This window comes from Propithecus coquereli, unplaced genomic scaffold, assembly GCF_000956105.1.
Source record: "Propithecus coquereli isolate 6110/MARCELLA unplaced genomic scaffold, Pcoq_1.0 Scaffold54, whole genome shotgun sequence".
Classification (NCBI taxonomy): Eukaryota; Metazoa; Chordata; class Mammalia; order Primates; family Indriidae; genus Propithecus; species Propithecus coquereli.
Window position 1 is genome coordinate 1,052,638 of NW_012151285.1, and position 20,649 is coordinate 1,073,286.

General features: G+C 34.8%; 1 protein-coding gene across 1 annotated transcript in view; it reads right to left on the reverse strand.

Moving 5' to 3' along the window:
• Positions 1–227: 227 nt before the first annotated feature.
• Positions 228–20,649, reverse strand: part of SON (SON DNA binding protein) — a 33,653-nt gene continuing 13,231 nt past the window's right edge. The window contains exons 5-13 of the mRNA XM_012657386.1: positions 19,093–19,253; positions 17,047–17,193; positions 16,641–16,829; positions 9,477–9,587; positions 8,272–8,388; positions 3,819–3,966; positions 2,069–2,140; positions 1,838–1,953; positions 228–1,292 (exon numbers count right to left, since the gene is read on the reverse strand). Coding sequence (XP_012512840.1) covers positions 1,134–1,292; positions 1,838–1,953; positions 2,069–2,140; positions 3,819–3,966; positions 8,272–8,388; positions 9,477–9,587; positions 16,641–16,829; positions 17,047–17,193; positions 19,093–19,253 — 1,220 coding nt within the window. The 3' untranslated portion in view covers positions 228–1,133. The remainder of the gene's footprint in view (positions 1,293–1,837; positions 1,954–2,068; positions 2,141–3,818; positions 3,967–8,271; positions 8,389–9,476; positions 9,588–16,640; positions 16,830–17,046; positions 17,194–19,092; positions 19,254–20,649) is intronic.

Consider the following 20,649-nt stretch of genomic DNA (forward strand, 5'->3'; position numbering starts at 1 on the left):
ATTCTGTATTCCACACAGAATAATTTTAAGAGGAGTTGTAAAGTCTGCTTAGTTGTCATGGCAAAGTAGTATTTAATGTGCTTATGGGTGAGTGTGCGTGTGTATGTGTGTGTGTGTAACTCAAATTTTTTTAAATAAAAGTACTTAGAAATCAAAAGCATTGGGTAAAGATATAATAGTATTTAAGTATGTATTCACTTTATAATCCAGAAAATAAAAACACCACATTTATTCCAGAGAAGTTTGTATTTGGGCCTTAAGCTTTTGAAAATAAAGTTTAGAGACATAGCATATGAATACCACTGTAATACACATGAAATATTCTATAAGACCCTAAAAATTAACATAAACTTAAAGTTTCTCTCATAGTCAACAAAATAGTGGCTGGTTGCCAATTTTATTAGATAAGTTGGTTACAGCATTTTAATTATCATTTTACGTCTATCTAGGTGTAGCTGAAATTCAAAATGCACATCAAAGTAAAACTATATCACAACTCAATGCCATACTAAATGTACTTGGCCTCTGCAGTAGAATTCTAATCAGACTTCATTTTTGACTCCCTTATGACCCAAGTGGCTTTAATAGGAATGCAGGACTTAGTGCTGATCATCACACAACATACCACTTTCTTTTTATAACCTCTACAAAATTTTAAGGGGAGATGGTGGCATTAGCCCTGTGGAACAGATCTTGCTTGATTACCTCAATAACACTGGCCCAGTATCTGTCCAGCAGAACCCATTGTGAAATAGTACAAGGTGCACAGCCCTTCTCTGATTACAGGCAAGTGTTACAGCAGCCTAGCCATAAGGAAGGGGAGTTACATCATAGTACAAAATACAGTATAAAAGCGTTATTTAACATTCCACACTGAAGATTACTGATGCCTTCAAACAATCGTTTGGATGTTAGCCACTTAAACAAATACATCACTAAGGTAAACAATATAAACATACCAAAACCCTGTATGGTTAAATACAATTTCCATGGTACAAAAATCAAAGCCTGGAGATGTTTGTACAGATTGCTTTTTACACAATGTCTTAAATTGCCAAATATTTACAACATTAAAGAGGATACATTGTGATGCAGAGTAAAATTATCTGAAATGATTATTATAAAACCTCAATCTATCTACGTGAGGCACTCCTGAAGCAAGTGGCATTAGCCATGAGGTCCTTTGGTACAAGGCCCATTGCTTGAAGAACCACAGTAGCTGCTGTGGCTTTAGCATGCTTCTTATTAGGGCTGGCAAAGCTGGGCTGGTAAGCGCTTCCATTTATCAATACCTATTCAAGAAAAACATACAATTGGGCTGGTAAGGGCTTCCATTTCTCAATACCTATTCAAGAAAAACATACAATAAGAACAGCATCAAACTTTAATATCTATTAGCTTTGTATTTTTTCACTAAATGCTAGAAAAATAATTTACAAAAATATAAACCCATACTATGTAAGTCAAATTAATTTCAACCCAGAAGCAGTAAATCATTTGGGAAAAGGGACTGCAAATTAAGAGCAGATCTCCAAATTGAAAAAAAATAAAACACCACCTGATAAAAGTACTAAACCGATTCCCCATATTCCACTAGAAAATATCAACAAATTGTGCACCAGATTTTTGCCCACATCTTCCCTCTGGTTTTTTAAAACAAGATACTCACAAGTCGTATTAAAGCACCCTTCGGTATTTTAAAACCCGACCACTCACCCACACATACGAACCCCCGCCCACAAACAGAATCTTAATCCTGTGATCATGTTTAGCCCTCACCCTCTAACATTAAATTATCAAATTAATATACACAATTAATGCAAAAATTCATATTTACCCTAAAGAGAAAATGTTTGCGATGGTCAGGGCCACTATCATGGACCAAGAGAAATTCTGGTGGTTGCCACCTTCTCTTATTACAGATTTCCATCAAGGCAGACACAGGATGCTTGCCTACCAAAAAATAAATAAAATAACCTTGTTATAAATTATTTCCAACAACTTTTATAACAAATTATGAATTCAAGGTGGGGGTGGAACAAGAAGGAATTCAAAAATGTGCTCTCACCTGACAGATCTTTCATTGCTGCAGAGAAGTTCCCAGACCTCTTTTGTGCTCTTTCTCCTACTGCAACAAGACCTTTAAAAAAAAAAAAAAGGCCATCGTTCACTAAATAAATCTAAACTATAATATAGAAAAGCAGAGACTCCTTGTGTAGGAGCCTGAACCTAAATCCATGCCTTCAAATAAAATCAATTTCCTACTACACTTGATTTCTACATCAATTTTAACTTCTCTTGCTGTGTTTCAATATATAAATTTATATTTTATGTTCATATGCCTTAGTATTAGAAATTGTATAAATAGCAAATGTGCACAAAATATAAGAGTTTAATATGTGAATATGTATACAATTACATATTCAAATTAAATGTCATGTAATTATCAACACCTCCATGTCTGTTTCTTTACAAGTTTAAAGTAGTGGCTATCACAAGTGATTTCTGCAGGTTTACTGTCTCAAAAACTACTCAGTTATTAGTATGTTCCCAAAAAGGTTAGCACTTCATGCCACCAGAAAAAAGGGTGAATAAGGCAGTGGTCTAAAAGGATAAATAGATACCCCCTTTTTCCCCAGCAAATGCTCACTTTCTTAACAAATGTGAGATGTTCTCAAAATATAAACGTAACTTCTCTATATAACCTCCTCCCTCCCCACAGGTCTATTTCAAAGAGAACTGTATTACTAACTCAAAACAATGCTTTCCCAATTTCTATATAGTTTGCCTATCCCTTATCCAAAATGCTTGGGACCAGAAGTGTTTTAGATTTTTTCAGATTTTCAATGTCTGCATTATACTTACAGGTTGAGCATCCCAAATCCAAAAATCTGAAATCCAGAATGCTCCAATGAACATTTCTTCTGAGCCTTACCTTATGTCAGTGCTCAAAGTTTTAGATCTTGGAATATTTCACATTTTCAGATTTAGTATGCTCAACCTATATATTATAGGAAAATTTTCAGCCACTCCTTTGCTAATTAATTCCTGGGAAATGTATGCTGTTCTCTTGAGAACTTACACCCAGACCATGTTGCACAACTCCAACATGGAATTCTGCAATACATATTTGGTGTAAAACTAGTTCATTTCCTAAAACATTATTCCAAGGGGTGTTATCTATGGGAACTAAGTATACATTTAAATACTTGACAACTACATACAGGCTATATAGATCCCCCTCACTCCCCAAGTGTCTGAAGATGTAGGAAAATACAATCAGTGCTAAAAGTTCCAAAGTGCCCTAACAGAAGACAGTTAATAAGAGGTAATGGCTGTTATCAGGCAGTCAGACTACTATTCTCCAGCTCCAACCAACGTAACTATTAAGCTTAGAAAGAGGGACAAGCAAAAATGTTTATGAAGACAAAATAGTACTTTAATAGGAAATAATGAAAATGTGTAAAATATCTGACAAAAAATAACTTGTGGGAAAAGCATACTCCCTATCAAGAGAAAACAAAATGGAAATTTCATTTTCTAAACATGAAATCTAGTTACTTTTGTAATCATATAATTAGATATATGCACATTTCCATAATAGTTGGCTATTAAAAGCTCAAACTAGTGTCTCCATCATAGTTATATAAAAATAAGCTGCTGTGTGTGAAAATGGGTTAAAGTTTTTTCTGACAAAAAACTATACATATACAAGAAATAACTCTAGTTCAGGATCACAGGAATTAAAGGAATGTATAAAAATGAAACCCTAAATGTTAAAGGAGGTATGATAAACATTCCAAAAGAGAACTTGTTACCTTTTCGGTCTGTCTTAAAATCAACTAGGATGGGTTCCTTATTTCCTTCTTTGTTTTTTCCTAATCCTTCTCCTTCTCTCCAGCCCATTTTTCTCATCAAAACGGCTCCCATTCCTCCAGTTACCGGAGCTGCTCTTAAGAACTGATCCTATTCAAGGAAAAGAAAGGTAAAATGTCCCAATTTTACAGTTAGAACTTGACTACAGGCTCACTGGTTACTTTCTAAAGAGGAATCTTATTTTGCTTCTAGATCTGTTACAGGTATAGCAATTAAATGTAAATGTTTCTATACTTAACACATACTGTAGTGTTCTATGTTCTAATTATTTTCACATTAACATTATATTATCTTGGAAGTCAAATAAGACAAGTAAATAGCAGTTTTAAAACAGTAGCCCTCATGCCCCCCTCCAAAAAAAAAATAAGAACACTCCTCTTTTCGTCCACTATTTAGGTTCACTGGTATCTCTTCTTAGCTTGCAAAATAAAAAGAAGGCAATGTTAAAACAGTCAATAATATTGTGCCAGGTGTACCTAGTTTATGAATAAAGCCCAGAAATCATTTAGAAATAGTTTGGACACTGAAGAAGCATACTGTCGTCATCCAAAGTTTTCTTCCCCATTTTACTATAAAGCAAGTATAAATATTTTACTTAGAAAATCCCTATAAAGCAAAAAGATAACTCTTTAAAATAAATATAGTAATAAATAGAAGAGAATCACATAACATGCCCTGTAAGTACACCAAAATGAATCTGAATTCCTTTAAAACCTAGCTTGATGTTAAAAGACTTTTAAAAAACTCCTTAAATGTTTACATACCTAGGCCTCGGTAGCAGCAGTGTTGTGAATAGTACGGCTGGCACTGACCGGGGCAAGAAGACAGCTACAAGGATTTGGCCCTGAAACAAGTTTCCATACAGAGGGGTGAAAGTTCACAGGTTATTCTGTGAACAATCATCTCTCTTGTATCCAACCCACTGAACCATAATTTCCATCAAAGCAGCAAACCACTTAATGTCCTAAGATGCACAACTATATATCCATTAGCATGGTGAACAGTCTGTTTTTTTCATGTTAAGAAATATTCGATGCCTCTTTAAGGGCATCCATGTACACATAACAATATTGAATTCCACTGTTGATCGTTAAGGCCTTTTTTTAAAATTTAAAATATTAACTCCAAATCATGCTTTATTTCCCCCTTGGCCATTAAATTTTAGGTTTACATTTGCAAATACATAGCAAAAGTCATTAACTTATCAACAGAGGGAGTCAAAACCTTTGGTAGCTCAGGAAATAGTATGCATTATAATTTCCTATATTGATAAGTTAATACTAAATATAAAAAAATCCTGTTTTTACACAGTAATAAAACTATATAATCTCATTTGATTCCCAGCTTTATAATTAAATGCTGGGGAGAAAACATGCCAATGACGTGTGACTAGACATTAAGTTCAACAAGGTGCTCTGATGGAAGGAGGCAGCTGTGGAGGTAAAAACATACCCCTGGTTCAGTTCCTTATTTGGTGCAGGCCATGCAGTGTAGATGTATAAAGAGAAAAGTTAGCTGATGCTTGGATATCAACTGCCTTGATGCTACACACCTAGAATGACTTTTACTTACTTCCAGGTTCATCCGCCCCTCTTTTCCAGGGAATACTCCTAAAAAAAAGGGCAACTGTGCACAGTACAATATATAACCCCAAATAATCCAGGTTTCCAATTTTGTTTCCATTCTCTAATATCTTCATCTACTGTTTCTCTACCCCAGTGTGTATGCTGTTTACAAAAAAAGCCAATCTAATGAGACCATATTAATAAACAATATTTATCAGATCATATCCAAATCATTTCATTCCAGAAAATGAAAGGTCTTTTAAATCAACAACCATTTAAAATGTTTTACTGACAAACGAGAATAATGATAAGACTTCTCTTTTTTGATCTAAAAATATCCTGCAACAATCTAAGAAAGAACACAGAGAATGCTGGCATTCCATGTGGTTTTTAACACATAAAGAGGATGTTAGGCTATACTAAAGCAAGAAAAAAGCCAAAATGATCATTTGAGCAAGTTTTCTAAACACAACTAAACACTTAATGAGTAGACAGTATTTGTGATGTTCAACAGGGATGCCATTTTAAATTTTCAATTACCTATTGACTTCTACATGTTCTGGCCCATTTTCATAAAAAAAGAAGTTCCTCTTTATAGCAGCATCAAATATTCTTCGGTAATTCTATACAACTGGATGCTTTCTTGAAAGTGTTGCTTTTTCTATAATTTAAAAATTGGTCTGACGAACACGTATCTTATGATAGTTTATAAAAATGATTCACTTCCCAAAGTATATTTTACATAAAATATAAGGATATAATCTTTTTAAAGGTCCTACTAAACATTTTAAATTATTTATTTAAAATCTGTGAACTGCCTATAAGACTGAAAATACCAAAAGTTATTTTAGGGGATAGGGGAAAGCCAGTTGAATTAGTAAAAGATTCACTGTGTAAAAGTTATTTATGTTACCAAGTCACGATGATATTTAAAAGTATACAAATGTTATGGATCAGCTCATCATCATACAGATAAAGACTAAAATTTTGCAGTGGAAGCACATTCAGAAGTTTCTACCTAGCAATGTACATGAGTGTGTGTTATATGCCTAGTTAAACACCCATGAACTTCATTTCATGTTTTAACTTCCTGAAACACTGAGTACTCAGCTTCAAGGCTAAATAGTATTAAAGAATCGAAACAGTAAAGAATTAGATGTACTTTTTTTCTTATTTCTCCCCCCCCACCAGAGCCTAGATGTACTTTTATCATTCTTCCCACTGATAGATGAAAGCCATTTTTTAAAGACTACACAAATCATTCTATTTTAACTGCAATATAAAATACTAGTCCAAAATTAATCCAAACTTTCAATATTTTGCTAGATTATCACTTTTTCCAACACCACCCCCCAGCAAGTTACATAAATTGTAATTTCTTAATGAATCTGAACTCACTGTACACATAATAGTACAACTACTTCCCTAAAAAAGGTAAGCAAAATGAGTATGTATGTTTTATATTGATTTGTTAAGAGAGTCAACAGAGATAAAACTATCAAAACTGAAATAAATGTTATGAGATGAAATTGTCCAAAGCAACCAATTATCTCATTTTTTGGAAATCTAGCTTGTTCACTGGCACCCAGAGCAACTCTCTCTAGGTAACCATCACATTGATTACCACTCCTCATGCTGTAGTAAGGACTTGTCTCCACTTGACACTTGAGAGACTGAAATTCCAAAGAATTACTTGCCCATGATCACACAAGGAGCCAGGAGTGCAACAGGATAAAGAAACCTTCCCAATCCATTAGAACACGCAGCCTCCCAGTTTCAGCACTGTTATGCATGCTGCCAGTGCTCCTGAAACAAATTTCCCATCATTGATCCAACAAGATTCGTCCCTTCACCACATTTCTTCAGAATGCCCTTCTCAACCACCTAAGACTCCCCCAATGATGAGGCAGCCGTAGATGGAGTTCACAGGTCTCATTGCAGGAATCTGAAACCAGGTGCACCTGGATCTTCATAGCACAAGGTGTCCGTCCTCTCCCTTGATTTTACGTCTTATATATCTGTTTTTTTTTCCCATGAAATTAGTGGTTCTCAAATTGAACCTGTGGATCACCAGAGGCCACCAGGGCCTAAATGGTGGTCCACAGATTAATCTCAATCCCCATCCCACCCTGTTCACCACCCTTCAGCATGGCCCACCCAACTCCAGCCATCCTCCCTCAGCCTTCCAGTACCATAGCAAAATCACCACATGCAGTGCTAATACTAGGGCCTCCCAACCACTTGCTGTAACCAGCAGCTGACCTGGGGCTGGAGGTCACAAGAAGAGAGGAAAAGGGGCCAAGGTATCTTATAGGAGGGCGCAGGAACTAATGAAGGGGTAAGGACAGAGAAATAGACCAATGGGAAATTAGGGTGGTAGAGGGCTCTCGGGGGCAGTGATCCACCAAAAACAAACCTGTAATAAAGTATCCCATGATGAAGAAAAATTTGAGAATCACTGCTTTGAAATGATTACGTTAGTAGTCCAACAGGAGCTATGGAATATTCTGAAGAGCACCTAATATCCTATTAGTAGTCAAACCAGAGTTAAATAAAAATACCGCCCCACCCCACCAAAATCAGCAACAACAATTTAAAAAGTAACCTCAAGATATAAATTGAGTGGCTCTTGAGCCATATTTATACATTTGTCATTGTCTGACGAATCCAGTCCATCTTCAGTGTCCATCCTGGAGCATATACACACAGCAAATTTACTCAGGAACTTTGGTTAGAGTCACTGGCCTCTTCATGCATTTTTAATAAAACATTTTCCAAAAACTTTGTAACTTTGTACTTCAACACTTTTGTATGTGCATATATTGTGTACCTTTTTAATCCAGGCTTGGGCACCAGTATTAGCCAACTGTTCTTGTGTTAGAACCTGTACTCCTGTACTTCCTGTGAACTGGCCAGGAATAGAGTTCAGCTGAGCCCAGGCATCAATCTGAAGAAAAGAAGCCACCTCAATTAACTAAATAAAATTACTTATTTGATTAAAATGCCATTGGTAATAATTTAATTCACTAAACAAAAATGGCTTAATAACAGACTTAAGCATTTAACTTTTGAAACAACATATTAAATCATACACATTTAAAATTAAACAGTCCACTAAAGTTAAGAAGCAGTTTGTTAGCAGTCAGTGAATCCCATTAATAACAAGATTTGAGATGTATCGCTAATTAAAAAGCATAGCTATAATATTTTCTTCAAAATATCACAGAAACGTGAAAAATGTACAAAAGAGCTCATATAACAAAGGATCCCCATCCTCCCTTCTTATCTTTCTCCTAAAAATGCATTCCAATACATGTCATGATAGCCTGGATTTTTAATTACTTCCCTTGAAATATTATAAAATCAAGAATAAACTCATGACATATACTTAAAGAGTAAAAAATACAGGATACTATCCCACTCAAACACATTAAAAAGCTCTTTAAAAAACTGGACTGAATCAATCACCAACATTTTCTCTGACAGTTAAAGAATCAGCTGTCATTCATTCAAATTGTTTTTCCTGAACACCTGTACTGTCATCAATGTATTTCCTGTTTGAACATGTACTTACTATTTCTATATAGATTTATCATAGAAAGAAAAGTAGAAGAGAAATGAAGACGCTGTCCATTGTCAAAAGCATAGACTATGGATTCAGACTGCTTGTGCTGGAATCCCAGTTCCCCCACTTACTAGTTGTGTGACCACAGATATCCTCAACCATTCTTTACTTCAGTTTTCTCAACTGAAACATGAGAACCAGTAATACCTAACACATCTCATAGGGTTGTTGTGAGCACTTAGCTATATTTATATACCAGACTGTAAACTCTGTGAGGGCAGGGAATTTGTTCTATTTTGTTGCTCAAGAAACAGTTCCTGCCACATAGTACACAATAAACATTTACTGAGTCATCAGACCTCAAATCATTTTCATTTAAAATAAGCCAGCTAATTAGGGTAAATAATTACATCACAGTTTAACCATCTAGTTAGTGAAATTCTCATTTAGACATTAAAACTGCTACATACCCTTTCCTGAGCTCGGTTTAACATGCTCATGGCTTCAAGGTCAAATGCGTTCTCACTGAGTCTTTTCTGAGCAAGTGCCCGTTCACTCATTGCTGTAGAGATGTCCACAGGCTGAGAAAGAAAACATAGATAATTATCTCAAATTACCAGAGCTCCCTAAATTCTGAAGAGTGCTTGTATCTTTAATTGCTACATTTCAAAAACAAAATGATACCCTTATATGCTAATAATCTTGTTACATAGGGAGAAGGCTCAAAAAAGTAACATAAGTTACTCAAAAAAGTAACCTTGGAAAGTAGACAAGGATTAAGGTAAATTACAAGGTATCATAGGCATTATCATAAGCAGCAGAACCATTCAGTGTATTTTCTACTACAGCAAACCGTAATCGTAGAACATTCCATTAAAAACTTAAAAATCCCTAGCCTTCATTAACACAAAGTTATTTATAATAAACTGGGAATTATTTGAACCAAATTTTATACTCTTTAGCAGTTTTCATTTTACTCTTATTAGCATTAACCTTCAGAAACAGTAAGTAAAATTCTTTAGTAAGTAGAAAAGCATTATGATCACTTCTTTACTCATCAGCACATCTCTTTCATCTTCTTGCAGTTGTGCATGGGTATGGTTTGGTCTTAAGAACTCGATTTCTTCAAAGAATATATTCAGGATATAAATGAATGAACCTTTTGTTTTCAGTTTATATAGATATATTATCGAAGTTAAAATATTTCTGTGGAAGTCCATAATAACATCAAGTGAAACACTTTTAAATGTTTGAAGTCTTAGGTCCTCCTCAAAGCTCATTTTACTATCTTTTAAAACTTTATGCTAAGCAGATGTAATTTTTATATTTTAACTTTTTAAAAAAGTAATCTTTGGAGGAAATTCTCAATTTGTCAGATTTGTGGAAGGTTTAACTACAAAAGGAAACACCCATCAAGTAAGTATTTGATATTTTTTCTTTTAAAATTAAGAAGTCAAGTTGATTTGTATCAACTCACTAATTCATGACTTTTTTCTTTAAATACCTCTTATACTATTTTCTAGTTATCTCATGCAAAAAAATTCATTTTTGTAAAATGCTTATCTGACATGGAAAGTTTTGCTGTTTTCATGTACAAAAAAAATGACAAGTACTGCATGACCATAACAGACATAAGTCAGTAAAATCATTAACAGCTACAGACTTTCTTTTTAAAAAGTTAAGTAGAAGCTAACTTTATGTATTGTATATGAAATGCCTCATGCACAAGGATTTACTAATCTTTCTTTTCCTATCTTTAGAACCCATTAATCATGCCATAAAATTCTTAGTTAACTTGCTGAATGATCTAATGTTCCTTTAGATAAACCAAGGTTTTTCTTCTACAAAGCAAGTATAGATTTTTATATAATGCTTTCTTAAAATGAAGGCAAAATTAAACTGAATTCATTCTGTAATTGTTTATTAGACTGTATCAATTTTTGTGAATTGAAAAGATCATAATCTCTTAAGTCAATTTAGAAAATCATCCACACAAATTAGAATATCTCTAAGGCCTATCAGAATTAATCTAAGCAAAATCTGACTGGAACACTAAGAAACTTAGTATGTTCACCTTTCACTTCTACTGTATTTCTGATCAATTCCTAGGACTTTAAATGGGAATGCAGATATTTCGGGCCACAATTTACATCCCCTAGGCCTACCTTCCATGTTTCCTGAAATTGTCAAGTAGGATTATCAAGGTAATTTTTGAAGGCACACTAAATGAGACATGTACTGTTCCATTAACTTTCCCAGACTTACTTCAGTTTTCATAGCAATCTATAAATCTAAGTGTTAGGGTGCTTAATCATAAATAATGTTTTTATTCTGAAAAGGCTAAAATCTGATACTGGGAAAAACATGTCTACCCATCATCCCAAAGCCTGATCCCCAATTTCCAACTATAAATTAGCCATAAAGATGTATTTCGAAGGCTCTAAAAATGCTAACTTTCCTAGAATAAAACTAATTCTTTCCAAGTGGAAAGCAAATGAATATACCTCTCTGTGAATTCATTTTTGTAGAGATTACTTTATATCTTCATATTTTTCCTCTTTTAGCCTTTATTAAGCAGGTAACCTAATGCCTCATCATTTATCCTGAAAATAAACTTCCTTCATATCTCAAGAATGTTTCACATTAAATTCATATCTTACTCTAAAAGGAATACAGCAACTTGATATTTACTTTAGATAAAATTACAACTATTATTTCTTAGGGTAGTACAACTTTCATCTATTCTTCAACAGGCTTACCAAATGAGCTGCAAGTTCATGTCAAAAATTTATTACCAAATATTAATTTGCCTATTAATTTCTTATTTTTAAATATGAAAAGATATGCTCAAAATAGAATGAATCGAGATTATCTTAACCTCTAAGGATCTTAAAGAGTTTACATCAAAAGCCTGTTTCCAGCTTTTCAAGGTAACTCAGGTTATGCAATAATGCATAAAAAGCCAACTATAATACCCAAACCTGCAATATTCAAGGGTCAGACCAGATGTTATGTATCCATAATAAAACACTCATAATATGCCACAGCTAGCCCTTAGAGCGGTACTGTCCAATAGAACCTGGTCTGCAGTCATAGCTGCTTAAGCACTTGAAATGTGGCTAGGGTGATTAAGAAACTGATTTTTTCAGTAGCTGGTGACTATTATATTTGATGGTGAAGCTCTAAAATCTTAATCACCCTTTACTATTTAGAAACTAGAAAGGTGGGAAAGGCACCAAAGTGAAGCTGAAAGCCCTTCTAAATATTAGGAAAAAATTTTAAATTTCTAGACTACTATTATTAAGTTATAATAACAAACCTTATTTGTTTCCACTGTATACTATAGATTACCTTGCTACCTGATGTATAAAAACGATTATGTAGTAATAGTGTAGGTATTATAACAGGGGAAATGTTTAATTTAGTTTTCCCTCAGACAAGTTTCTAAAAGGTGAAATTTTAAAGTGTCCTGAATTAAATTGTAATTTTCATATTAATAAAAACTGACCAAGTTCTTTAATCTCCTTACCATAGCAACAATGCAGATTACTACTACTTCTAAAACCTACAAAGGTGTCTCAGGTGTAATGATGCAACTGGCACCATGTAACATGCATTTCATGACCTACATTATATATGTGCCTTTTATATCTCCATTTCTCATTTAAAAATTTCTTCTAAGTCAATTTACTCCCCTTTTGTTAACCCAACTATTTACATAAATAGAACCATCTTAAGAATTTCTTAGAGCATCAATGAAAGGCTATAAAAGATCTAAAGATAATGGTTAGGATGGGGTGAGTCAGATAAGGAAAATAACTCCTACAGCCAGAAAACGATTTTCTACACAGGTATCTCAAAATTAAAAGGCATAAAAGGAAAACTTTAATTATAAGAAAACAGAAATAAAGAAAAACCATCTGGCCTATAGATAAAACATGATTTTAAAATATTTAGTAAAAATTGATGAAATATAAAGAGGTTCATATGTAAAAGAGCAAAATGACAACTACAAAAACAAAGCCAGTAAATACAGACTGTCCCAGTTATTGTGTGTTTAATTGGTTTTAAAAACTGAATTACGAATGTTTTTATTGTATCATTCAAAATTCTCTAGGGGGTAATTCTTACATTAATCTAAATGAAGCATAATGTGAAAACCAACAGATAACCTGTTAAATGGCTGAGAGAAATTCAGTGTTAAATACCTAGAGAATATAGGGAACAAAGAATGAATAAGGCTGTACATTACATATTTTAGCACTGCTAGGACCTATGTGTTTAATTTCCGATTAAAATCTTCATTTTACTCCAAGAAGTTAGCTTTCCTAATCTTTATACATTTAGAGTTTATACATTTAAGAGACTTTTAGTTCCATTGGGATGTAGAAATATGATTCAATAATACAAACTAGCAAACTGCTTAAGATAAAGATGATCTTAACATCTAAGTAATCACTAGACCTTAACAGAGCTGGACACCTAAAACATTAATACTAAACCCATGAAAACTCCACACTAATAGTTATAAATGGAGTCATCACTCCACTTAAGTCAATGATTACATTCAAACCTTCTACACAATACGGCTTTCCTAACTTTATTACCAAGAATTAATGTCCCTAAAGAGTATTTTTTAAATATTTGTTTTTCAACAGATTTTATTTCATTGTTTATAAATCAGGTTTTCACAAATATGGTCAAAGTTTGTAGTCTCTCCTTACTGAGGATGCTGCTGGCTGGTTTCTGAGTAGGAAGACGATGCTATGGCAGTAGGGCACACAGTCTGATGAGATGTTTTTCCATAAGATATGGATTTGTGCTGCTTCGTCCACGTCTATCCATTCATACTTATGTGTCACAGAGCACTCATATGCCAGACAACTGGTGGGGTTAGGGATTATAGCAAAGCTAATTCAGCCCTTATGGAGATAAAATCTGTGATCTTTGCCTGAATGTTTTATGCTCAGGACAAGAGAACCACAAACTTCATTTATATTTATTAAAACAAAAAAGACTGATAGATAAAAAATTAAAAATACTATTCTGTTAAAAAGTTGGCCATTTAAAAGAACTTTCTTTTTACTCTAGAAAGCCTTTATTTCAAACCCTAACAGGGAATCAGAAGGGTCAATACTCCCAACAAAATGTCACCAAAAATATTTCACATTGATATATAGAACATTAGCTTTACAAATGTAGTAATTCAGATGGTAGCTAAATAACTAGAACTAAATATTTTACATTATGAACATGTCTTCTACATGTCTGACATTATTATTGCTAGGTAACAGTACAAGAGATTTGAAAGCAAAACACAATCCTGTCTCCTCTCCCCCCAATATTTTTGGGGGTTCTTTTATTTAGCATTAATATGTATATTCTTTGAGTCTAATCTCCTAGTAGGTCTGATCAAATAGTTATATATATTTTTCCACAAGAGACACCATCTGCTTCATTCATTTAGTTCTCTGAGCAGAACTTCTTCTTCTATTTTAACAAGTTTTAGCAAGACTCCTTTACACAAATAATTTTATAGTTATTTAAGTACACTTTCTCTATCAAGCATTCCCTCCCTCCCCCCAGATATCTTAACAGTTCTCAACCTTTAATTAAAGTCTGACAACTTCTGATGACAGGTAAGGCTAAGACATCACACTTTCAGTGTTAAGACTGAAAATAGCTGAGTACTAAATTTCAAACATAAATATATGTATACACACAATCAAAAAAGTGTAATCATCAGGATTTACTAAGCAATTTCCCCATGTTTAACTGAAGAAATTGAAAATAATTATGGTCTGTTATCTTCTCAGGAAAATCCCTTGGAATTTTGCAGTATTTATTGTCTCCACTACACCGGAAAATATTTCACATGTAAAGAATCTCCCCAGCTATGTTTTGTCCAATTCTGTTGAATGTTTAATCTGCAAAAAATTAGTTATTAAAAGCATATGTATTGGGACCTGTAAATTAAGTTTGTTCAGCCTTCTTACCATCACGGTTTACACTGAGCTACCATAAGAAGATTAAGTCAGCTACAAATGTCAGTTAGCCTTTCCCTCTTGAGATGTGCAGGTAGCCTGATCTGGGGATTAACAACTGAGCTACTCAACTGGTCTCACTAAATTACTATCTAAAGCAACTATCCCTCCCTCACTGGTGATGACATAACTTGCTTCAATTGTTGAACCCCATGTGAACACAGATCATTATCTGTGACTGTAAGTTGCATTGACTAGTAATCATGACCAGCACCAGCTTCGTTGTATAGAACTTGCTCCCTTTCAAAATGCCACAGGTCCCAAAAAAAGGAAAAAAGAACAGTGAAAATGTCGCCTGTGAATACCTCGGGGAAAAAAACTACTGCTATCAAAACGTTTCTGATTTGGGTTCTGTTCACTTTCTGACATTATAAATAGGATTTATTTGTACAGTTGGAGGTGTTTACTGGAAGATGTTGATATGGCCAATGGAACCTGAAGTGAAGAGTACAGGTCTCTCTGACCTACATATGCCAGAACTGCAAGAAAAAGGAGTCTGTATGGGCATCAGATATATAGTCCAGTCCTTGGACAGATGTCTGGGCTTTGGAAACCAAGGGCAAGAGGTGATGACAACTAATCTATGGTAGCACTTAAATTTCCCACCTCCCCTAGTAATTCTCCACCCTCCCACATCCCCCAAGCGTGACTTTGCACAACAAGTTAAATAAAAGTAAACTGTTTATTAAAAGATACAGCAAAGGTACAGATACAGAGATACATACAAAGATACAGATATATATATATATATTTACATATATATACAGTCTTGCTGTTTTCATGTGCACTATATTTAGCAGCACATATTTAATCAGGCGGCATTTTAATGGGGTAGTTTTGACACTTGGCATTATTACTACGTCATTTTGACAAGATACAACTATAGCCTTGTGGAAATTTCAAGGTGTGAATTCCACTTCTCCAACTTTTAATAGTAGCAAAGAGGGGAAGGAGAAGGGAATAGAGTACCAAGGCTGAGCATTAGGTTAAACACAAGAATTCAAAAGGGCCAAGGTAGCACAGGGAACGTAAAACGATTAAAATTAAAGGCTATCTGACAAACAACCCAGAGAAATAGTAAAAAAAAAAAAAAAAAAAAAAAAAATCATTTAAGGGCAACGGGCTATGAACCCAAGATGCTCACATCAGCCTACAATGACCTTTTCCAATCCAGTTCTTGTGTTGAACCTGAGGATCTGCCTCTCTCCACTCAATCCCTCCACCCAGTAAATTTGCTACCACCAAAATCTAGAGCTATAGAGCCTTGAAGCAAAACGGGAAGCTAAATAGTTGTACCTTGGGCTACCTTCCCACAAGTGCAAGGAGGGCCCAATGTTGGGTAGGGATGTGATAACACTGTTCTCTGCAATTCGATGCTTTTCACTTTGTGGCTTGGTTCCACAAAGTGAATTGCATCGAGTTACTGTCAAATGAGAAGCTGCGGGTTGTTTCATCTGTCGTCTAACCCGGCCCTGCCGTTTAACCCGGCCCTAAGAAGAGTGAAACAGAATCCAAATCAGATATAAAGTAACAATAAAATGGCAGATTCAGGCATAAAAAAGGAAAAAACATAATATTCCTCTTACTTACCTCTGAGGGCAAATTGCTGCTGAAAACATTATCATCATCTTTGTTTTCTTCACCATTTTTTTCTACAGGAACCCACTCTCCATAAACACTGTCGGCTTCTTTTTTCCGATGTTGAGATCCAGACGACACAGGAAATTCTTTTGTTAATGTTACCTGGCTTTTTGGTGGAGTTGGCTTTGCTGCAGCAATCTGAAAAATAAAGTATTTCTTAATTAAAACTCAGTAGTATAACAATCACTTACATTAAATGGTTTCTGAAAATTTTTAACATAATCAGAAAGGAAATAATTTGGTTATTTCTCACAGTATTTAAACCAAAAATTAATAAACTAAATTCTACTTGGGTTTTATTTAAATAGTTCCATAAGCTGTGCTGTTTTACTGATCCATAAGCACTAATACTCACATTGAGATTGAAAAAAATGGGTTTGGGTTCATTGAGTTTAAAGGGATGATGATAAAAAGGAGGTTCTTCTTCCTCTTCATCCGAAACATGAGGTTTATTCACTATTACATCATCATCTTCTTTACTCTGTGCGATCTGTTTGCATTTCTTTAAAAGTAAAAACAAACAAAAATAAATCTTAAATGCTTTATGTAGAACAACATGTAATTTCTTAGAATCAAAACCACATAAAAGCAACTTTCAAAACAAAGTTATCTATCTCTAGATAGATAATCTGGCTTATTAGCTATTACTTAAACACACTCTGGCTGGTCAGTCAGTCAACAACATTTATTGAGCACCTACTATGTGCAGAGCACTGTACTGGGCACTGTCTGGGGAATACAAAAAAAAAGTAGAAGACATGGTCCCTGCTCCCAAGGAGCTTACAATCTAGTGCAAGAGACAGAATACATATACATGAAATAATTGAAGAACGCTTTTACAGAGCAACACAATAACAAGTGCAAACTGATATAATACAAACTGATTACATAAGTGCTAAAAGAACAAAGGCTTAAGAAAGAATAGAGTCAGGCAGAGTTAGAGAATCAAGGAATATTCCTTGAAGAGTTCTAAGCCAGATTTTCATAGTGAAGAACAAGGATTGGTAGAGAAAGGAAAAGTTATCCTAGTTAAGTGGTGGTAAAAAGGTGAGAATAAATTTGTTAAAAGGGACAACAGGGCTGAAGATGAGGCTAAAAACAGCAAAATACTAAGTATCCATAGCATTTTGGATAAGGAGCTTGGATTTGATAAGTAAGCAATATAAGCTTTGCAAGGTTCTTAATTTTTTTAAAAAAGAAGTTATAATTCATATTATAATAAATCTAAGTGAGGAAACAAATTAAGAAGCTTTATGATCCTCAAATGTATGGCAAAATAAAAGATCTAAAACATTTGCAGAATTATATGGTAACATGTCTCTCCATTACATGTCTGTAGGTTGAGTCTCTTAATGAACAGAACTTAAACATGGAAAATAAGGCATGATAGAGAGGGTATAACTGATGAGGTCTGACACATAAAGCAAAGTCAATTCCTTCCTGAGAAGTAAAGGAACAGACTCCATTACCTGGCTTTATAAAAAGGTCAGAGTAAATTTGGATAGACCTGTCTCTATACAAGCAGTAGAATTCATTACATCTCTTATCAATTGAAAATATTACAATAGGATAAAAAGCTCATTTAGCCAAAAACACAGAGTATATCAAGCTTGTAACCAAGGGGAACAGAATGTATATTGACAGTGGCAGGCTGGCATAAGGCTAGCCAATAACAAGTTTCAATATATGAAACAGTGTGGTATTTCTGGATTCTAGCAGCAATATTTCAGCATCTCCCCCCGAAAGAAAAAAAAGTAGTAATAATAAAACAAAGCCCCCAAAAAAGCCTCAATTGGAAAGACCAAATTTTTAAAAACAAAAATGTTTAAAATATATATGTTACTGCCAAAACCCGAACCGCAGGAAGAACTGATAATGGTTGGCCATTATCGCCAATGGCTGGTACCAAACAGCCAAAACCCGAAATGTTGATGCGAAAGAAGTTCCTTTCAGGCAATGGCCAGCTATTCTTATTAATTTCCAAGCTCCGGTGGCAAAAGATCATTTCTGAAGATTGTCTGTGTCTTTGCGTATATGCAGTACACTCGTGGCGATCAGTGAACACGTCGTGAATGGAAACGAAACTGTAGGCGAGCTTCTGCGTGTTGCTCACTCAACACCTCCTCCATTCAAACGAACCGTCCCACTCCTCAGTCAGTTTGGCTTCTAAAACTGGAAAGCAAAAGTAATGGGAAGTAACTTTTAGCTAGCGGAGCTTAGCCATCCCAGATAATGGCCTGCTAAACAGAGCTTCTGCCGCTGCCACATCTGTATTTCGGGTTTTGGCCACTCGGTGCCAGCCATTATCAGTTCAGCCCACAATTCGGGTTTTGGCACGCTCCAGAGTCAACATCACTGGAATAATCCATTTAAGAATGAAAACAAATTCTGTCTAGCTTACCTCAGTTAGTTCTTCTATAGTAGCTCCTCCTGACTTTTTAGCAACTTTCTCTTCTATTGTAGGTGGAGGTGCAGGCTTTAGGTTTGGCGGTAAAGGAACACCAGCCTTAGCACACATGGCAGCTGCATTAGCTTTGGCTATTTCAAGTAACTGAGCCTTATCTGTAAGAGGAAAAATACAAGAAGCAGTTTTCCTAGAAGGCTGTACATTTTTTATTACCAAAAGTTTTATATACAAACAAAACTAAAGGTATCAATTTTCTGCTTTAAATTTTATCAATGATCAAACCACTCTAGCTCAAAGTTTTAAGCAGTAGACGCTTATTTTAAAGAATTAAGTCCACAATGAGCTTCCCATTCAAATACTACACAAAACAGCTGACTCACCATACAACTATGATAGTCACGCTACCACACACACTCTGAAGACACAAACCTACCAAAGCCAACTTTACTTCCCTGAATTACCATAACCCAAACTTACTCTCCTCCTAATCTGACATCTTAAATCACTCTTTGAGTCCAAGTTCGAGAGCCACCTCTTCTAACAAGCCACCATTAAGTTAGAATTAACACTCCTCTCCACTGTGCTCCTCAAGTACCTCACCTATACCAGGACTACAATAATCATCACATTCTGTCCTTTTTCGCATTTTTACTATTTGCTAAACAAGACATACGCATTTTACCCCTGTCTTCTCCAACTTGTCATCACTTTTGGAATTACATACTGTTCCTCTGCTTTGAAAAAGAACTCAGAAAACCTCTGTTGAAATGAATGCAGAGTCTCCGTTATTACTCTTAATGTCTTTTTCTTTAGACAATTTTGACCTGGAAATGTCCAATATACTGGGACAATAATATATTATCCATACTTATTGCAGGTAATTATGCATTATTCATCAAGTTTTAATCATCTCTAAACGCTACTTAAAATTTGAGCTTTTTTTTTTTTTTTTGAGACAGTCTCACTGTGTCACCCGGGGCTAGAGTGCAGTAGTATCACCATAGCTCACAGCAACCTCAAACTCCTGGGTTCAAGCCATCCTCCTGCCTCAGCCTCCCAAGCAGCTGGGACTACAGATACTAACCACAATGCCCAGCTAATCTTTCTATTTTTAGTAGAGATGGGGTCTCACTCCTGATCAGGCTGGTCTCAAACCCCTGACCTCAACCAATCCTCATGCCTCGGCCTCCCAAAGTGCTAGGATTACAGGGGTGAGCCACTGCGCCCGGCCAAGCATTTATGTTTAAAGTAGAACAGATTATTAAATATCACTGATCTATAAATTTCACTTTATTTAACTAGTTATCACCCAACCAGTTAAATAACACCCCCAACATGCAAAATTCCCTACTCACTCCCATTACCAACTGTAACAATCAGAATTACCTTCACAAATATGTAAGTCCTATATCACCATTTTAAGATGTTAACTTATTAAAAAAGAAACATTGTAATTTTAGGCTTATTTGGAAGGATGTATGTTGGAATACATAGGATAACAATGTGAACATACACTAGCCTTGTTTTTTTTTTTTTTTTTTTTTTGGGACA